At 42.4% G+C, this 21,826-nt stretch overlaps 1 protein-coding gene across 3 annotated transcripts in view; it reads left to right on the top strand.

Moving 5' to 3' along the window:
- Positions 1-232: 232 nt before the first annotated feature.
- The window catches only part of commd10 (COMM domain containing 10), a 53,068-nt gene continuing 31,474 nt past the window's right edge, over positions 233-21,826 (top strand). For 2 of the 3 annotated variants that reach the window (XM_058070281.2, XM_058070282.2), the window contains exons 1-5: positions 233-371; positions 749-839; positions 924-1,034; positions 1,364-1,519; positions 4,152-4,262. In XM_058070281.2, the coding sequence (XP_057926264.2) occupies positions 343-371; positions 749-839; positions 924-1,034; positions 1,364-1,519; positions 4,152-4,262 (498 nt within the window). In that variant the 5' untranslated portion in view covers positions 233-342. Of the gene's footprint in view, positions 372-748; positions 840-923; positions 1,035-1,363; positions 1,520-2,984; positions 3,146-4,151; positions 4,263-21,826 lie in introns of those variants that run through there. The other variant, XM_058070283.2, reaches the window with a different exon arrangement.

The following is a 21,826-nucleotide window of genomic DNA, read 5'->3' as shown; positions in this document are numbered from 1 at the left end:
TAGTTAGCGTGTCTCCTCTTTTAGAGCGTCATACTGCGTATCTTTACGCCGGCTGATCCCCCCGCCCTCTCCCACAAAGAATGCTTTTTTTTTTTTTAAAAAAAGTTGTGATCAAGAATAGTAAATACAATTTATGTATTTTATATATAAATGTAATAATTTATTACTGTCGTATTTAGTCAAGGGACCTCAATTTCGGGTCTTATGCGCATCTTTACGCAGGTTTGAATTTCTTCAGGAGACGTCTTGTGACACCCGGAAAAGTGGAGTAGCAACAAATTGAGGATGCTGTGACTACTCACGCTGAATATTTCTTTAATTGAAGGCTTTTCTGTTACCACAATGGCTTCAGTTATTAAAGAAACGCAGAGGTATAATGCTGTTTTCCTTAAGAACTCTTGACTTTAAAGCAATGCTAATTGGCGCGTGTGTCAAGCTAATTGTAGCCTAACGTTAAATACGCCAAAGCATCTTGAAAGCTATCAGTACGAAGATGCAATAATGACATAGCGACGTATGATTAGTCATATATTGATTTGCAAATGACGGTATACAATTACAGCATCGCTTACTTGAATGTTGCACACATTTACCGCAATCATGTACAGTGCCTTTCTCATCACGCCTCAACATAAGCCACACTTCTCCCAATAATGGGCTCAAATTATGTGATCTTTTATTTTTTCCACATTGAACGCCTTTTGTGCACCAGTGCCGCTAATTTTAATGCTTCATCCTTTTGTTACAGTATAAAAGAAGCAGTTACTCTCATCAATGGCATAGACGTAAACAAGTTCTCCAGGTTGATCTCCCGCATTATACAAAAGCTTCATCTCAAGGTATGAACACTGTAGTCAAGGCCTATCTATCCAGCATGCAAAACATTTTGATATTTATTGACATATATTGGGTTGTCTTTGCAGGGTGAAAGGACATTCAGTAAAGAGGAGGAGCAAAAACTTCAGACTGCTCTTTCACTGAACAAACCATCTCTTAACTTAGTCCTGGAAACGTCTGCTTTCATTCTTGAGCAGGTGAGATGATGGGTGGGTCATGTGAAATTCATTTGACTAAATGATCATGCAATCATGCATTAATAAATTGTAGGTTGTATTATACTGATTTAAGAACACGTGACTTAAGAAGTGCAGGGATGAATTATGGCTGAATTAAAAAGGAACAAATAGCCATTTTATGTACGGTAGTTTGACATTTTAGTGTGTGTAGAGTATATTAATCATGATATAGTGAATTTAGAGTTATTAATGAGCGGGAAGTCCATGCAATGCACAGATATCTCCAGCGGGTGTCACTGTTGCACTATGAGTGTCACTCTGGTCACTCTCTTCTCCATCCCATTCAGGCGGTGTATCATAATATAAAACCAGCATCCCTGCAGCAGCAGCTTCAGGCAATTCATGTGAATCCAGACAAGGCTGATGTATTTTCTCAAACGTGGTCCACCTCTGGCCCTGAGCTGGTGGACCAGCTAAAGCGCAATATCTTTGCCCCCAAGAAGGTAAGACTTGATACCAACTCAGATTTTTGAGGGGCAATTTGGAACAACACTGTTTATAAATACATCGCACATTGTAGCTACATTTTCAAAGGAATACAAATGCACATTTGTATTACTCTCCTCACATAGGGGTTTCAGGGTTTATTTATTTAGAGAGTACCAGGCCTGTATTGTATAATTAGGAATGTATTGGGAGGACATCTTTAATTTTTGTAATAATATTAAAGCTTAGGAGTCTTTGACTTTGCGGATGTGGCAAATGCACTCAGAGCATAATATCTGGTGTAATTTCTCTGTCTGTGTAATCAAAGATGTTATATAGTAATCCCTTGTTTATTGCTGTTAATTGGTTTCAGACCAAGTGAATTTCCGCAAAGTAGGATTCCTTCATGTTTACAATCTGTTTACATTCTTCAAGTATGGGTTTTAACATTATTAGAGCCGTCTGGGCATAAAATAACAACCCTGTAGTCACCTTTATCTTTTCCATCCATCCATCTATCCATCCATTTTCCTCCACTTATCCGGGTCCGGGTCGCGGGGGCAGCAGTCTTAGTAGGGAAGCCCAGACTTCCCGGTCCCTGGCCACCTCCTGCAGCTCCACCGGGAGGACACCAAGGCGTTCCCTGGCCAGCTGTGAGGTATAATCCCTCCAGCGTGTCCTAGGTCTGCCCCGGGGCCTTTTCCCGGCTGGGCATGCCCGGAACACCTCACCAGGGAGGCGTCTGGGAGGCATCCGGACTAGATGTTCGAGCCACCTCAACTGACTCCTCTCGATGTGAAGGAGAAGCGTCTCTACTCTGAGCCCCTCCCGGATGACTGAGCTCCTCACCCTACCCTTTATCCTAACCTTTATCTTTTGTATTACCAAAATAGAGAAAACAAGCCATCAAATAGGGGTGCAACAATACGTGTATTTGTATCAAACCAGGCTGTGGTGAAGTGGTTGGCCACACAGTCAGGACATCGGGAAGACCTGGGTTCGAATCTCTGTGGAGTTTGCATGTTCGCCCGGTGCATGCGTGGGTTTTCTCCGGGTACTCTGGTTTCCTCCCACATTCCAAAAACATGCTAGGCTAATTGGCGACTCCAAATTGTCCATAGGTATGAATGTGAGTGTGAATGGTTGTTTGTCTATATGTGCCCTGTGATTGGCTGGCGACCAGTCCAGGGTGTACCCCGCCTCTCGCCCAAAGACAGCTGGGATAGGCTCCAGCAAAACCCAGTGAGGATAAGCGGTAGAAGATGGATGGATATACATCAGGTCAGTCAATATGGAAGCTTAAGTTTGGTCAGTCTGGATATTTGGATGTATACTGTGTATAGTACACTATACTATTGTATATATCCTATATATATGTGGATATATACTGTTACTACCAAAAATAAAATATTGTTTTAATCATTTTCTGACAACCAAAATTAATTTAATTATTGGATTTGTCCTAACTCTCCCCCTCTTTAGGACGCCCCTGCCCTTACCAATACCACCTTTCTTTCAAATTGTCACATGAGTGCATTTGAAAAAACCCTGCTCCTGTGCTACCCTGTCGCTTCAAACAACGTTTTCGTCAACGTCGTCACGTCGAGATCTGAGTCGCAATAAAGAGGCTGCATGTCAGCATCAGTCACGTCACGCTTGGGAGTTGTTGTTCTTGCTGTCATGCATTTATTGTGCATTCAGACATCTCACCTACTTGTTTCTCGCTTGTCATCTTTCAAATACGTCCCTGCTGGATTTTATTCACACTGTGAGGAGCAGCCAGTCAAGTCACATGTTACGGATTATGTTCCCTTTGCTGGCTAGATCAGTGGTCGGCAACCTGCTGCTCTGGAGTCGTATGTGTCTCTTGTTGTGGCTTCCACGCTGAGCTCTGCTTTTTTTTATTTTTATTTTGATTAAACACTGAAGCAGAGCGAATGTGTCTATCCATAACCGTGAATACCTAAAATGAAAACTATAAGAAGAAAATGTAGAGTTTTCATTCTGAATGGATATATTTGTTTACCTTTACAGCTAATGTTGTGGTAGAAATTAGAGCACAGTACATAATAAACATGCGGTTATTCATGACCCACTGTGTTTAAAATTCAGAAGGTTCTCTCGTTCGAATTATGGTAATTTATTTAGAAATCAATTCATAGATCTATGTACAACATGTAGCCACTGGAGGTAATAAACACACTGCTGATCAAATCAATCACACTAATGCTGATCTTGCTCCCGTCTTCAATGATATGCCGGCACAGCTATTTCAACCACCTCATGACCCCCCCCCCCCATCACCCCCCGGTCCTGTGATGCCGCACAAGCATCCAGAACCAATAAGTCACACGCCGTTTATCATTACGGCCTCTCGCCGCATCATAAACCGCTTAACTGCAGTGCCTTGACACAATCCCGTGGATCTTACACGCTGTCGCTGCGTGATGAGGACAGGGACATTGGGAACATTAGGAATGGTTGTCAAAGCACTGAGCCAATCATAATATTACTAAACAATGATTTTAGAGCTTTCTTATATATTCACAAGTGTGACTTCATCCTTTTTTAAGCAATTGGAGGTTTTGGCTATGCGAATGTTCAGCATTGCATTGATTTTGAGTCATGTTGTTATTTCTGTGTTTTCAGCTGGATTTTGTCGGCTGGCAGTTGAACCTGCAGATGGCCCAGTCCAACCAGGCCAGGCTCACGTCCCCCAGTGCTATACTCCAACTGGGCCTCCACAATGAAGAATCTGAGGTGAGAAAAACAACAAGTCCTTCATGCAACACACCACAATTCTACCAAAGTGTACATCACTTTCCATTATCTCTGTGAATTGATGTTGATTCCACTTGTGTTTATTTTGAGTCTGAGGGCTCTAATTTTGTAGACCAGGTGTGGTGTGCTGCGCCTCTGGGGTGTGGCCAGCAGTCTGGCGCAGCGCCGCGCACCCACGCCTCCATCCCTCCCACCGGCACTAGTGGCAAAGAGGGAGGAGGGAAGGCGTGAGAGGGTTTAACACAGCCGAGTGTAATCTTAACCAATCAAATGAACGCCACACTGGCGTGCATCCAGTACCACCACTGAGATGTGAGTGGAGCTGTCTTTTCTGGTTTTCTGAGTTTTCGCTTCTGAAATGTTGATTTCAGGGGACAAGCCATTTATTTAGAGGGTGTTGTGTAAAGTCGGCCCTGGTTGGCATCATACTTTCAGATGCCGTCAGGTTTAGTTTGTGTGTGACGTCTCCGGTGTGCTGAGGCAATCAAAAGAAAATGTACAAAAAGGTTCAGATGCTTACACTCAATAGTGGTTGCTCTCATTGTTTTTTGCACTAAAATGTGCACAACACTCTGAAAAATGTGCCTGTGAGGTTTTGGTGACACGTCTGCACTGTGCGCCTGTCAGTTAATTTACCATTACGCTGGCTGCACTTCGCCTGCGCCCGAATAGACCAGGTCAGAGCTGGCGAGCTTTTGCCGCACCTTTGGCGCGCTGTTTTGTCATGTAATTGTCACTGCGGCAAGCTGAAAATGTGGACTCCTCCCCTGGTGCGCCACCACGCCCATCTCGGTGCAGTCCAGTCTCCCAAATTGGCTGAGGACAGTGGTGCACTAGAACATATTACCACTGCGTGGGCTGCGCCACGCGCCACGAGATACGTAGCTGTGAGTGAGTGAATGTATTATTACAACTGCCCCAAATTAGTTGAACAAGTTGTTTTGGATTAACACTAATGCCAAACAACCAAAATGCAAAAACAACATAACACCAATTTGGAATATTGTAACTGTGGTCGTCGCCATGGACATCATTTTTTCCCTTTATTTATCCATCCCTCTTAGCATTTAACACCATTTGTCTTAATCGATTTTGTTCCCCTGGACTCTTCTGTTTCAGCTGACTTGTTATTTTTTTCCACTCTTATCTTCCGATGGAGAACTCCAGGGCTCCGATTAAGCACGGAATTATGTATTTCATCTTCTGCCATTTTCAAATATGGGCCTATAGGCGCATAATATAGGTTTTTCAATGTCTTTGTGTATGAGAAAGATTTAGTAGGGACTCTCTTTTCCCCCTGTGCTTTCCTCCGGCTAGTAAAAGAAGCATTAATTTATTTAAATCCATTTACACAAGGCCCCTTTGTGTAGGGAGATAGCTGGGGGCTCAAACATAGCTTGTTAAAAATGAAGCGGGATCACTAGCACAACAATATAACTGAGGAGGTTATTCCCCACGCTTCTGCAGAGGGCGCTGTTGTCTCACGGTTGACAAGGCGTCCCTCTGAAGCAAGAATTACAACACTGATACCTCCTTATTGAGTAAGCTTATACCATTGAAAGCAACCACTATGTTTTGTGTATAGACTGAATGAAAACTGATTTTTATGATCCTGCTAACTGCAAAGAAAGAAGGAAGAAACTTTAATTGGAGGTTTAACCCCGGCAGACAGAGAGAAAGCCAAAGGAAGACAAATAGGACAGGAGGGAGTATAATAATGTCTGACTGCATGGTATTGATTGGACGGAGTGGAGAAAGTTTGCAGGCTCTGCCATCTGACCGCTCTCTTGCTTCATTAGCAGTCTCCCTTGGGAGGAGGATGACTACCAGGTGCTTTACTTCTCCTTCAACAAACAGTACGGGACATCCAGTACAGCTGCACTTTAGCACAGACGTCAGACAGGCTATTTTGGGGAGTTCTAATAGACTCAATCTTATTTGATTGGATTGGTTTTCACCCTAGGAAACATAAACAGTCTGTTCTAGGGTCAAATAGTAGCCATCATAAAGCCTTTATTAACTTTGCTCATTTTTTTCATATGATTTCAAGGAAAGTGAGTATAGAAGTGTGTCAGTTAACCATTGTTACTAGCCACGTATACATGGACCCAAATGTTTCAATTGTGAGAACTGAACCTTTGTATACACCTCAGGAAGGAGGAAACCGGAGTACCCGGAGAAAACCCACGCGTGCACGGGGAGAACATGCACACACAGAGATGGCCGAGGGTGGGAATTGAACCCTGGTCTCCTAGCTGTGAGGTCTGCGTGCTGCGATGGATGTTTTCATAGTCAAACGATCGCTGATTGGTTGATCGTGAACAACGTGTGTGGATAAAACGCGGATTGTGGATTACGGACCGCGGTCTAAATAAACGATTCTGATTGCAAATTACCACCGGAATTACGCAGTCCGTGTTTTACCAACACCCAACAAGAACCGCTTTTAAAAAAACTCTTGGCAGTATGGCATGCCAAAGTGCACTTGCCCGACGGGAATATCACTGATTAGATTTACTTGCCCGAATTGTGTTTTAACTTGCCCCGGGCCATCGGTACATCGTTATTGTCGAGCCCTGCTGATTGGTCCATTTCAAGATTTGCAAGGATAGGTTTGCAAATTACCACCGGAATTACGCAGTCCGTGTTTTACCAACACCCAACAAGAACCGCTTTAAAAAAACTCTTGGCAGTACGGCATGCTAAAGTGCACTTGCCCGACGGGAATATTAATGATTGGATTTACTTGCCCGAATTTTGTTTTAACTTGCCCCGGGCCATCTGTACATCGTTATTGTCGAGCTCTGATACAGTATGTCTTTAAATTTTGTGTGTGAGGCTTCCATTCAGGGGCACCCAGTCCGGAAATGATGGTACAGCCACACGGACGACATCACTTCTACTCCTTGCTACTTTGATCACAACAACAGCATGACTACTTGTATTGGAGATTTCCGATATCCGGTGTCAGTGTCAGATCAGCCACACCTTGCTGCTACTCCAGTGCTGTTTCAAATGTAAAATAGCATCCTTGGATTCATTAATGGAGTGTCTAATGGTGTAGAAGCTCAATTGTTTGCTGCTTTGTTTGAAAAGTTGAAGGAGACCACATGAAGATACAGGGAAAGGAAAAGGGGATAAAATGGAAATCCAGTGGAAATATGGTGGAGGTTTTGGTGTGTGCCTCATTTGCTTTTCCCTGTGGGACATCTGATGTAGTAAGTAAAGGCAGCAGTGAATTTCAATATGAACAATGGCTGTGAGGGACTTTTTCCATTTGTCAAAACAAATCCATCAAACATCTGTGCTTTTTATGTGCTTTGAAACAGAAATACGCAATCTCGATGCACTGCCTGGAGTGGTTTACGTCTGTGGGATGACGTCTTTGTGTTAGAAGAAGACACACAGGTGGCTTTGTGCCCACTACCTGGTTTGCTGGAGTGTGTAGCACTTACACAGCTGTGTAGTTTTCTCCTTCATTGCACTTCAGTGTGTGCTGTCTGCATTCTCCGGCTTCGGAAAAACACAACAACAATGCAATGTGAGGATTTAGCGAGAGGGAAAAAAACCTGAAAAGATCAACAAAATGTTTTTTTTTGTGTAGGTGTAGGATTTGTGCTACACTATGGTTCCCAATTATGTTTTTTGACTGCGTTAAGCAAAAAAAAAGTCTTTGTGATGAACAGGATGCCAAAAGGAGGTGTCTGTCTTGTGTTTGGTTATAGGTACTGCATGGGGTGCGCTGACTTTCGAATGTGCTGTGAGGATGTAAACCCTTCCTGATCCGTTATTGCAAGCCACGCCCCACGCCCTATGTGACACACTCACACAGTAATAATAGCGATTTGGCAAATTTTAGTTCCTAACATAACCTATTATTGAATACAAAGTCATCCCTTCCTACCTTGTGTTTCGAACATCGTGCTCTCACTCACTGCACCGTTTTTTCAAGTCAATTCAAATCAAGTCAAGTCAAGTTTATTTATATAAACACAAAAGAACCTCAAGGGCTTAACAAGCAGGCAACAGTTGACAACAGTAGATGATAGACGACAGTAGATGATAGACGACATTCATGGTTGAATACAGCCCATTATTCTGACGATTATTCCAGTACATATAAAAACATGACACATACAAGCAGAAGTTTTATTTACGTTATAAATGGCTTCTTTACTCTTATTTTTGTCTCCTGTATGGGGCAATACAAGTGTAAAGCCATATAAGTCGCCATTACTATACATTGATGAGACAATAGGCACTGCGGGAGTACACTGTCCACCGCTTATCCTCACGAGGCGGGAGGCTAGGGCGTATGCTGGAATCCTGTCCCAGCTGATTTTGGACGAGTCGTGGGGTAAACCCTTGATTGGTGGACGGAAATATTCCATTTATTAATATTGAATCGTGCTTTGTGGAAATTCACTTTGGGTCTGTTGGGTCTGGAACTCATTCATTCATTTTCTACCACTTATCCTATTTTCTACCACTAAGGGTTGCAGGGTGCTGGAGCCTATCCCAGCTGTCTTTGGACAAGAGGTGGGGTACACGCTGGACTGGTCGCCAGCCAATCACAGGGCACATATAGACAAACAACCATTCACACTCACATTCATACCTATGGACAATTTGGAGTCCCCAATTAACCTAGTATGTTTTTTGGAATGTGGGAGGAAACCGGAGTACCCGGAGAAAACCCACGCATGCATGGGGAGAACATGCAAACTCCACACAGACATGGCCGAGGGTGGGATTGAACTCGGGTCTCCTAGCTGTGAGGTCTCGACTGCCGTGCAGTCTGGGCCTGGAACTGACCGTGATAAATGAGGGACAACTACATAGCCTATCATAACTACAGAATGGCTCCAAATTGTTGGGGCCTAAGAGGAACATCTACTTCAAGACGTAGTCAGTTATTTGTGGCAATCAGTAAAAGCACTGGAATTAAACTTTAAGTGTCACAAACCATTAGTGAGACAGGTTTCTTTCAACTTCCAAATTCCATTTAAATAAATGACCTCCCATTTCTTTTTGTCTCTTTTCAATCTCTATCGTCATCACTTATATACGTCAGCATGAGTCACTACTTCACGGACCAAGGGTAGGGTGACATTTATAATGCAGCCACCAAGATTTCAATATTTATTATGGGCACGCCATGCAAAGGCGAGGGTTAAACCTACTGAGATCATGTGGTTTAGTGATTTAATAGAAGATTTTTGACTAAAGATCAAATTGTGGCCTCTGCTCTCATAGACGCTGGGCGACAATTAATTGTGCCGTGCAACGCCCATTTGAACATCTCAAGTAGGATTCATTATTCATTGATTTTCTACTGCTTATCCTCACAAGGGTCGCGGGCATGCTGGAGCCTATCCCAGCTGTATTCGAGCTGGGATAGGGGTACACCCTGGACTGGTTGCCAGCCAATCAAAGGGCACATATCGACAAACAGCCATTCACACTCACATTCATACCTATGGACAATTTGGAGTCGCCAATTAAACTAGCATGTTTTTGGAATGTGGGAGAAAACCGGCGGAAACCACCAACTCCATGCAGAGATGTCCAAGGGTGGAATCGAACTCGGGTCTTCTAGCTGTGTGGCCTGCGCACTAACCACTTGGAAATATTTTTGTATCGTTAGAGCATAGACAACCTGTTTACAATCTTTTATATATGGTTTTTAGAGTTCCCCAGTGATAGAATAACACCCCTATAGTCACCTTTGCACTCATGTTCCCCAATATCGGTCAAATCAGCCATTTAACACATAAATAAGACTCATGCTCGTGTGTGTTTCAATAAATGTCATACGAACGTGTGGACAGGAAGTGACATCCGGGATTCAGAGTTGAGTTTTAACTTGAGTATGGCCACAGCACACCTCATTATTATTCGGATTCAGATGATGATTATTGTTATTATTGTACTTACAATAATTGTTATCAACAAGTCTGCCACGTATCAAATGTCTTACAAGAAAAGAAGATCACGTTGTGTACAAACTTGACTGAATGCTAAAATGATGCTATTAAAAAACACGAGTGATTTTAAATAGTTGTGCTTGAATAATAGGTCCAGCTGGAGCTGAAGCGTCATTGCGGCCCTGGAGTTAATTGTGCTCATTCATACAGTACATTCAACACGTCTGAATGGATTCTATTGCTAACAGATCAGACTGAAGTGGTCTCTTTTGACTCTTGCATTTTGCATTATTCTACCCTTTAACTTGTTTTTCATTCAGCCCAAAAATAAATGGCGTAATATAATATTTCCGTTCATCTGACTTATTCATGAGTGACTCTTCGCTTTAATCCTTTCATTTTATTTCTTGTTTTAAAGTTTCATGTCAAGTTGTCCCTAGCTAATGTCTGAATTATGAGCCGGATAATTTGACTTTGTGGAAACCTGGTTGTGTGTGTGTGTTTTTTTTTTTTTTTCTATCAAAGCATCAGTCTGATGAAAGACTTGCTTGTCTCTATGTGATTCTAATTTATGTGTTCTGTTTTACTGCAATCACAAAGGAATGCATACTTTTGGTTTGAAATCACTGAAAAACTCACTTGCACAAAAAACACATGCACACTTATCGAGATGTCACATTATCAGGAGCGACTTTATTCATTTGTATTTTGGTATGAACAGTGCAATTCTACCGCTTACCCTCACGAGTGTCGTGGGGGTGCTGGAGCCTATCCCAGTTGTCTTCGCCAATTAACTTGCCCGGCGATCGAGTGGTTAGTGCCCAGGTCTCACAGCTAGGAGACCCAAGTTCGGCCATCTCTGTGTGGAGTTTGCATGTTCTACCCGTGCATGTGTGGGTTTTCTCCGGGTACTCCGGTTTCCTGTTTTTGGAATGTGGGAGGAAGCCGGAGTACCCGGAGAAAACCCATGCATGCACAGGGGGAAACATGCAAACTCCACACAGAGATAGCCGAGGGTGGAATTGAACTCGGGTCTCCTAGCTGTGAGGCCTGCGTGCTAACCCCTCAATCACCGTGCAGCCATCTTGTCATCAATAAACGGCATTCAGAACTATGAGCACAGCCCAAATCTTCAATGAAGCAAGCCTCCTGCCTCCCACACGCTCTTGTCATGCCGTCTCAATAAACTTCCAGAGGAGATCCAGGCTTCTCATTTGTGGGATTACACGGCCCGATCAATATATATCGCAGAGCTCTGATGTACACGTTACCACGTTGAAATCCTTCATGCCGGGCCGCCCACCAACCGCGAGGGACAAAGACTGCTTTGTTTCAGCCTCTACTTGCCTTGCTCTACATGTCCCAAGATGCTTTGTTACTTTGTGCGGCCATCATTTTTTTTTTTTTAAGAATCTCTTCCCTTTCTGGTCTCTTTCTCCATTTCTCCCTCCTGGTTTCCCACTGGTGATTTGTTTTTACCTCCTGTGGGATTTGGGATCCCATTCATCGGGGGCTCATTGTCGGGCTCTTATCCTCTTGCCGCGCTCCTCGTCACCCAAGTGCTCGCTCTTTGCCATGCAATGATGTCATGGCTTTTATTTGCATTGGAGAAGGGGGCACCCATTGATTTTCTCTCCCTATTACATCCCCTCTATATCGCTCCCCTTCTCCTCCATTCAAGGCCCCCGTAACCTCTTTTTTTTCCTCTTCAGCCAGTTCCCTGTGCAGATTCTTTTGCCCCTCAAAAGGTGCCTTGGGGATTTGGGCATGTTTGGATGTTGTTTAGCACACCCACCGCACAACACTTGACACCCACGTAGGAACACCGTCAGCCTCAAACTTTGACTTGATGTAAATCTCATTGATTTAACGTCTTTCTTAATTCTCTTTTCAAGTGATTTTATATCTATCCTAATTGTCAGCCTTTTTTTGTTTCACACACACAAGTAATCATTAATACGATGATAAGAGAGTGATTAAGACTCACTTTTTCTCAAGTTTTTTTTTTTTCTAAGCTCTTCTTTTAAAGAGGCAGCTCTGCCTCTTGGCTGAACTATACCGGGGTGAGAAATCTAGTTCGGCTGAAACAAGCCACACTGATTGCAGAAGCATAGAGCCAAATCACAAATCAAATCCTTTCATTCCACTGAAAGACTGATAGGGATATGCTTTACGAGAATAAAGGCTGCCTTTCCCACCTCCAAATGCCTCATATTTGAAATAGTAACGACTACAGAAAGATACATCGTAAACCTGAGTTGTTATTTGTCCAGTTTTGTAACCTATCTTCTTAGGATTATGCTCATATGGAGTGAAGTCTGGAGTTTCAGAATTGAAACAATGTCTAAATATAAAACTATTTAAATATAAGTATAAATTAAAAATATTTGGAAAGTATAGTGAAGGGTAATAATAATGGTTGTTATGTTAACAGGATGTAAATATATAAAACAGAGCCTGGTCATGTGTTGGCATCAAGGAAATGGACTGAAACAGAATTGTGGAATTGTGGCAGTGAGATCTTTATTTTTACTAGTCAAGCAATTACGATGTTTTTTTTCCCTTTTGGTAGGCTTGATTAGTGATTGGATTTAGTTTTGTTGACAAGTTAATTGCTGCTTTAACCACTGTCACTGCTATTCCCACTTACACTAAATAAGAGAACTAGGGTAGACGAGACATGGGTCTGGAAGGGTGGGGTCTATCCATCCCAACAGACTCAGTCCCGTCTTTTTAATGCAACACACAGCATAGGACAACACACCACTGATTAACTCAAGTTAAGTAGATAGGGCAGCCGGGTGAGGGCTTGCTGACTGGGGCTGCAGCCCACTCTCAACAGGCCCACTCTACACCCTGGCTTTTTAATGCATGACACTATGTAGGGAGGGGAAAGAGGAAGGGTGATAAATACAATGAAATAAATAAAAATAAAAGAATAAAGGAAATTGAAGTGGAAAACACTGTAGTTGGGATAGCAGACAATAGGGAAGTAGTAAGACTCATTCATTCATTCATTCATTCATTCATTGTCTACCGCTTTTTCCTCACGCGGGTCGCAGGGGTGCTGGAGCCTATCCCAGCTGTCTTTGGGCGAGAGGCGGGGTACACCCTGGACTGGTCGGCAGCCAATCACAGGGCACATATAGACAAACAACCATTCACACTCACATTCATACCTATGGACAATTTGGAGTGGCCAATTAACCTAGAATGTTTTTGGAATGTGGGAGGAAACTGTAGTACCCGGAGAAAACCCACGCATGCACGGGGAGAACATGCAAACTCCACACAGAGATGACCGAGGGTGAAATCAAACTCTGGTCCTCCTAGCTGTGAGGGTAGTAAGACTCAAATGTGATTATTTAATTTGAGGTATTTTAAAGAATATTTTTGTTTTTTCTCTTACATTTATTTTTTTATCTCACTGAAACAATACCATAACATTGATGTTTTTTTACAGTGAAGAAAATAAGTATTTGAACACCCTGCTATTTTGCTATTTCTCCCACTTAGAAATCATGGAGGGGTCTGAAATTTTCATCGTAGGTGCATGTCCACTGTGAGAGAGATAAACTAAAAAGAAAAATCCAGAAATCACAATGCATGATTTTTTAACAATTTATTTGTGTGATACAGCTGCAAATAAGTATTTGAACACCTGAGAAAATGAATGTTAATATTTGGTACAGTAGCCTTTGTTTGCTATTACAGAGGTCAGACGTTTCCTGTAGTTTTTCACCAGGTTTGCACACACTGCAGGAGGGATCTTGGCCCACTCCTCCACACAGATCTTCTCTAGATCAGTCAGGTTTCTGGGCTGTCGCTGAGAAACACGGAGTTTGAGCTCCCTCCAAAGATTTTCGATTGGGTTCAGGTCTGGAGACTGGCTGGGCCATGCTAGAACCTTGATATGCTTCTTACGGAGCCACTCCTTGGTTTTCCTGGCTGTGTGCTTCGGGTCGTTGTCGTGTTGGAAGACCCAGCCACGACCAATCTTCAATGCTCTGACAGAGGGAAGGAGGTTGTTCCCCAAAATCTCACAATACACGGCCCCAGTCATCCTCTCTTTAATGCAGTGCACTCGTCCTGTCCCATGTGCAGAAAAACACCCCCAAAGCATGATGCTACCACCCCCATGCTTCACAGTAGGGATGGTGTTCTTCGGATTGTACTCTTCATTCTTCTTCCTCCAAACACGCTTATTGGAATTATGACCAAAAAGTTCTATTTTGGTCTCATCTGACCATAAAACTTTCTCCCATGACTCCTCTGTATCATCCAAATGGTCATATGCAAACTTAAGACGGGCCTTGACATGTGCTGGTTTAAGCAGGGGAACCTTTCGTGCCATGCATGATTTCACATCATGACGTCTTAGTGTATTACCTACAGTAACCTTGGAAACGGTGGTCCCAGCTCTTTTCAGGTCATTGACCAAGTCCTGTCGTGTAGTTCTGGGCTGATTCCTCACCTTTCTTAGAATCATTGAGACCCCACGAGGTGATATCTTGCATGGGGCTCCACTCCGATTGAGATTGACCGTCATGTTTAGCTTCTTCCATTTTCTAATGATAGCTCCAACAGTGGACCTTTTTTCACCAAGCTGCTTGGTAATTGCTCCGTAGCCCTTTCCAGCCTTGTGGAGGTGTACAATTTTGTCTCTGGTGTCTTTGGACAGCTCTTTGGTCTTCGCCATGTTACAAGTTAAAGTCTTACTGATTGTATGGGGTGGACAGGTGTCTTTATGCAGCTAACGACCTCAAACAGGTGCATCTGATTCAGGATGATACATGGAGTGCAGGTGGACTTCTAATGGGCAGACTAACAGGTCTTTCAGGGTCAGAATTCTAGATGATACACAGGTGTTCAAATACTTATTTGCAGCTGTATCACACAAATAAATTGTTAAAAAATCATGCATTGTGATTTCTGGATTTTTCTTTTTAGTTTATCTCTCTCACAGTGGACATGCACCTACGATGAAAATTTCAGACCCCTCCATGATTTCTAAGTGGGAGAAATAGGAAAATAGCAGGGTGTTCAAATACTTATTTTCTTCACTGTATATCCATGTTAGCTTGTGATGACTGGTGTGGTGACTGTATAGTTGGAGTGGTTTCATTCTTTTTTTCTTTTGTACTGGACTATGACTAGTAATGAACTGGTTGCTCTTGGCACGTAGTTGGGTGCTTCAAGCTGGGTGACGGTGGTTGGATGTGGGGTTTTCATTCTTGTAGACAAGGAATAATATATGTTTTGTTGGGATGAGGTTGGAATCTGGGTTGTTAGGGGGGTGGGACTAGATAAGTCTTGACTTCTTCCCATTCCCTTTCAAACATGTGTACGTTTATATATACATAGGTATTTTTATTTGTGTTGATTTATGTTTGGTTTGTTGTGCTTTGGATGATGTTCGAAATAAAGAAGGAAAAAAAAATCATCAAACATCAAACATGCAATTTCGGGTGAAGAGAACCTCCTCCTCCCCTGAATCAACTAATTGTCTCCAGTGCCTTCTTCAAGCTTTTTTGATGGTGCTCAGATATTTCAACTCTGGTACTAACGTGTACCCAGACTGATTGAAGAGGTCGGTCTTGGTCTGCTTGCAAGTGAATTCAAATACAGTTTATCTTAGGTCAACAAAAGAAAAACGTCATCTGTTTATGGCTCATGGAAGCCATTTTAGATTTTTCTCTCATCTCGGCTGCTTAATACATAATGTATGACTATGTAGTTTAGTAGATATCTTTAGAAAATTTAAAACAAGTGGTATTCCATGGAACAGTGGTGAACAGCTATTCCATATTTTTGCTATATGTGGCTAATGGCTCTCACTGTGGTTTGCTGGAGTCCCAAAGCTTTAGAAATGGCTTTGTAACCTTTTCCATACCAATAGATCGCAATTAATGTCACTTAAGTTATGTTTTAACAGGGGGGCAATCACTTTTTCCACACAGGGCCATGTAGTTTAATTTTTTTTTCTCCCTTAATAAAAAAAGTTTCATTTGAAAACTATTTTGTGTTCATTTGTGTTGTCACTGATAACATGTGACAAACATGCAAATCAGGAAATCAGGAAGGGGCAAACACTTTTCCACGCCCCTGTAAATCAACATGTAAAGTTATTTTTTATCTTTATTGAAGACATGGCTGTTCCCAACATGCTATAGATAGCCCCGATGTGGCAACGAGATCAACTACCACCATCTTCCTGCTTTCTTGAATTCAGTAGTGTTTCTCACCTTCTTTGTCAAACTGCTTACGTGCAACTTTCTTTGGCTCTATTTTGGGTTGTTGAGGTGAGATACACTATTGAATTCAGGAAATAACTCTTGGCAAAACTGGAAGATGGTAGTAGTTGATCTCACAGCCACATTGCGTCAAGAATCACATCACATCAGTGAAGGTAAATGTAACCTTAATTGTTGACTTATCACCTTCATTCATCATCTATATGTATTTGTATATTTTTTGCCTGTAAAACTGTAAAAATGTGTTGTTGGCTTTCTGGAATGGATTCATTGGATTGACATTATTATGGTGAATTGGTTTAGTTAGTCGGACATTCTGGAACAAAATTAATGACACTAGCCAAGATGCCATTGCAATTTATGCAAAAATATGTACAATATACCTAAATATGCATAATTTTTTACAAATAATTGGACCACAAACAGCACGATTTATTCATTCATTCATTTTCTAGCACTTATCCTCACAAGGATCGCAGGGGTGTTGGAGTCTATCCCAGTTGTCTTCGGGCGAGGGGCGGGGTACACCCTGCACTGGTCGCCAGCCAATCACAGGGCACATATAGACAAACAACCATTCACACTCACATTCATACTTATGGACAATTTGGAGTCGCCAATTAACCTAGCATGTTTTTGGAATGTGGGAGGAAACCGGAGTACCCGGAGAAAACCCACGCATGCACGGGGAGAACATGCAAACCCCACACAGAGATGGCCGAGGGTGAGGCCTGCGCGCTAACCACTTTCCGCGGTGCAGCCTTATTACTGTATATACATATGTTACAACAGACGGGGTGAAGCCATGAATTTTGAATCGCGATGTGGCGAGAGACTACTGTAATTATAGCTACTTATATTCCGAAAAAATAAGTAATAGGTCAGTCCAGATGCATGCCCAGAAAGTTGGGGTTTAGTATAAATTAGTATGAAGAGAGGCGATAAAGAAGGGAAAAAACGCGATCTCAAGTATTGTCATGAACACAAAAACATACTGTAGCGACCCCAATATGTTCCTGTTGACATGTTGTGTTCCGGGTGGCCGTGAATGCACCAGGGGGTGGGGGTGTGTTGTGGTCAGGGAATCAGGAAGGAAGCACTGTGTTGTGCTTGTTGGTGTCTTAGTGGCGTGGTTACGGCCGAAAGTAGCCATTGTTTTGCAATAAAAAGCTTGTTATTGACCGCAGTTGTGTTATTTCCATAGCGTCGGCAATGACGCTACAGTATAAACATGCTCCAAATAAGACGCTGACCTCCTTGTCAAATGCAATATCACATCTTTTCTTTAGCAACCCTTCTGGTATTTTGCCCTACTAAGAAAAAGTCATCATGTTGTCGAAGGGCAATCAAGTTCTGTGTTGAGGTCTATCTCAAGGATACTTCTAAAGCAACAATATGGGAAGAAAATGCAATAAAATCCTGCTATGTCTAAAAAAGGACTACTCCTACACATACTCGCTTAAATTCTCCCGGCTCTGTCCTTGAATGTGAGAGCGCCAGTGTCTACATACCACAAGGGCACAGGCCGGCTGCCTTGGCGATACTCTAGCTCCGCCACAAAGTGGAAACCACGGGCCTTACAGTTGTCAATAGCAGCCGTGACTTGTGTGATGCAGCCATAATGTCTTCACATGCACTCACATCTCCGTTGCCAGTGACCCCCCCCCCCCCATGCCCAACCCGACTTACCCCAACCATGTTCCCAACCCGCTACATTAAAATGCATACTATTTCATGATGCAGGCTGGGGCTGCAAGGCTCAAGTGGCACTTTTGTGAGAAGCTGGCACACTGGTGGTTAGTGAAGGCTCGCACTACAAGATGTTGGCGAGCTTTTGCTTTCTTTCCAGCCACCCGACTCACATTAAGAAGATTAATGCTTGACACTTCTTTTTCAGACGGCTTCTAAGTCACATTGTCGAAAACAGATTCAGAGGTCAACAAGGAGTTTTTGTTTTTTTTCAAGACCTTCTAGGAAGTCTGCTAAAAAGTCTTCTAGTCCTCTATGGCTGTCTGCACTCTTGCTATTTGCATATCTACTTGTAAATACTTGTATTTCACAAGGATACAGTGGAATTGAAGTTGTTCATGCATTTCTGCTGTTTTGGGTACAGTTGAACTTCCCAAGTCACACCATCTCTTCAATAAAACTTCCAACTTCCAAATGTTCTGGAAATAATGTAAAGAGAATTAATTTGTTGCAGGCTCTATCTGTCGCCATCATAAAAAACATTAACTGTGCAGACAATACTTTGAATAACATTTTAACTGTCACACAAGTTTAAGAGAAGTACACAATAAAACAAAAATAAAACTGTGCAACTACTCACCCGAACATAAGAAGGTTTTTTTTTGTTTTCCCTTCAACAGAAAGGCTTGTTTCATGTTTGTGGTCTAGAGATTTATACATTCAAACCAACGACCTCTCCCGGAGTGAGTCAGAGCTTTTCTGACACTTGCACACATCAGTGACCGGGACAGATGCCGCCATGACACAGAGACCAACTGGCTGGAAAAAGTGTCTCAAAAGATGTTAATAAGTTAACAAACCACACAGAGGAGTTTAGGCTTTCAATTTATTTATGATTAGTGCTATTGGAAAAGTTAGGTCCTCTGACTACCAGGGGTCCCAAAAAAGGAGATAATTATTAATATTATGGCCCCTGCTACTAGCCGTATGATGTGAAAAATAAATAACTTCACCCTCATGAGACAAAAGCATATTTGACATACTTTATCACTCAACTTAGAGAGGATGAGATGCCTTCTTTAAGGAGACTTTGGATGTGAGAGTGCATTGTCTGATGCCGATCCAGCAGGACTTCCAGTAGCATATCCACTTCCAGTATTTTGGGCTACATTGGCTGCAGTTTGACGCCTCGAAAACTCGCCATACTCCGTCAAGTGTTTGTTTGTTGTTCTTCATGGGCCGTATTAAAGCTTTTTAACGTGCTACTATTGCATGTTTTGCAGGGTCAATGATTTATATCACTGACAAATCACAGACGTGTGTTTTGGTTTTGGCATGCCTGCTCAGTGTGAATGAAAGTAGGCGGGGAACAACCGCTACAGGCTGCAGTACAAGCCATAGGTGATCTGCGTTTACAGGCATTTATATATGCCGATCACGTGTTTTTTCACTGCGATCTGATGATACTAATCAGTGTCCGATCGATCCTGTAAGATTTTAAGTTGGAACCAATGGCCTCTTAGTAGCTCGGGATAGCCATAGCAGCTGAAATGCACACCAGACACGGGCTTAAAGTTTATTTCGCCAGACCATGCAACAGCATTTCCCCCAGCACACACAGCAGGCCTCTTACAAACAATTCACCCAGCCCCTTTTACCTGTGAAGGGCCAACCATAGTTCCCAGAGTGTGAGGCAATACGTCTAAAAGGTACCCTATTTACATTTATAACACCCTTCTTTTATATTACAAAAGTCTTTGAAGAGTCCCACACTGAAGTTTCACTTCCTGTATACATTTAAGCACTCAATTACACATAGCAACTTAGATTACCGAACTACCACCCAGTTAATCCCCCCTTCCGCCAGGTGACACTTGGGAGAGTCCAATTAAGGTGATCAGCCTCTGGCCTGCAATCACATGGGCGCGCCTCCATGTTTGTGCCCCGACCAATCACCTCAAAAAAAAAAGGAGAAACTGGTGAGAAATTAGGACCAAAACCAATGACTTCTAAATGACAAAATAACTAACTAACGTGGCAATTAAACAACTTAAATAGCCACCAAATATAATTAAAGTACTAACCAGAATATATGTAAATAACAAAAGCCAACTACATACACAAAGAGAAACATGACTGTGTAGGTGGGGCATACACCTGATCAGTGAGGGAGGATTGGCAGCTCCCTCACTGATCCACATATAGCTCATTTCAAATATTTGTTCAAACCTGGGGTCCTGAAGAAGTGGAGTCATATTTTATTCATGTTCGTCTCATGTTCGGGTCAATACTAGAATAAGGATTGTATGGAGGCAGCATGCAATGTTTGGTGAAAAGTGTTGATAGAAGTCTAATTAACCAACTTTCTCACAAGGTAGGGGTATCTACATTCCAAATGTACTTTCATCCACTTGTGTATTGAATACATTTTAAAAGCCATGTCTGGAAGGCTACAATATGGGATTAAAAGGATCAATTTTTTAGCGTCTTATAATACAGAGTCACACCATTCTTGTTATTCCAATCAAGACGTTTGTCAGTTTTTTGGTGCTTAATGCGATTTGTCTTATCGTCATTGTTGGCACCCTCCCCTCCGGTCTGTGTGGGAGGTGTGAACAAACAATGTGCGGGCTATTCTAAGACATTTATCAGACCTTACATCAGCCACACATGTCATTCAGTTATTCACTTGTTATCTCAGTAATTGTTTTCTGGTCACAACTGAGGCTGCCCCCCCCCCTCCGATCCTTCCTACATTCAGTGTTGACAAAATCAGGATATAGATTGATTTTTGACAATGATACCTTCCTGCCCACTAGATATAGGATTCCGACGGTATAGCCACTATAGACTCTGTTTACCAGAGGTGGGAGAAAGTCAGTGTTTTGCATGTCTCAAGTCAAGTTTCAAGTAAAGACGCCCCAAGTCAAGTCTCAAGTCAAGAGCGAAGTCCGAACTCAGAGGCTTGAATTTTGGAGTCTTTGCAGGTCATAAATACTATTTAGTGTCTCCCAAATAAAATGCAATTTTAACAATGGAACAGACCACAACGTAATAAGACCACTGTGACAAGACAGTCACTGAAAAAGAGTGCTTTAGTCAATGCACAGAAATGCAATGCACGCCCTTGTCGCTTGTCTGAATGGACGTTAATAGATGCATTCAATGAGGCAGACGATGACATCAGTTGAATACTTGGAATGGCAACACATTTGATTCAACACATTCACTGAAAATCTCACTTATTTTCAAGTCATCTGACTAAAGCCTGCGTCAAATCCTGAGTCACTGATGTCAAAGTCCAAGTCGAGTTGCAAGGCTTTCATTATATTGCCAAGTCATATCCAAAGTCATGAAAATTGTGACTCCAGTCCGCACCTCTGTTATTTATGCCTCAGAAATCTGTGGGGTGATCTATGGCATGTTGTCATTGTGGGGAGACTTAAACGTTTAACTGTAAATTTGCATGCATTATCTCACATTTCAACACATATATACACTCGCAACATGTACCCCATCTCCCTAGCCTTCTTTTGTACACTACATTTTTGACTGAGACTATATGCATTCATTCATTCATTCATTCATTTTCTACCGCTTATCCTCACAAGGGTGGCGGGGGTGCTGGAGCCTATCCCAGCTGTTTTCGGGCAAGAGGCGGGGTACACCCTGG

The sequence above is a fragment of the Doryrhamphus excisus genome, linkage group LG3, assembly GCF_037039965.1.
Source record: "Doryrhamphus excisus strain RoL-2023G ecotype Guam linkage group LG3, RoL_Dexc_Guam_v1.1, whole genome shotgun sequence".
Classification (NCBI taxonomy): Eukaryota; Metazoa; Chordata; class Actinopteri; order Syngnathiformes; family Syngnathidae; genus Doryrhamphus; species Doryrhamphus excisus.
The sequence above is the reverse complement of the archived record's forward strand: the minus strand, read 5'-3'. Positions and strand labels throughout refer to the sequence as shown.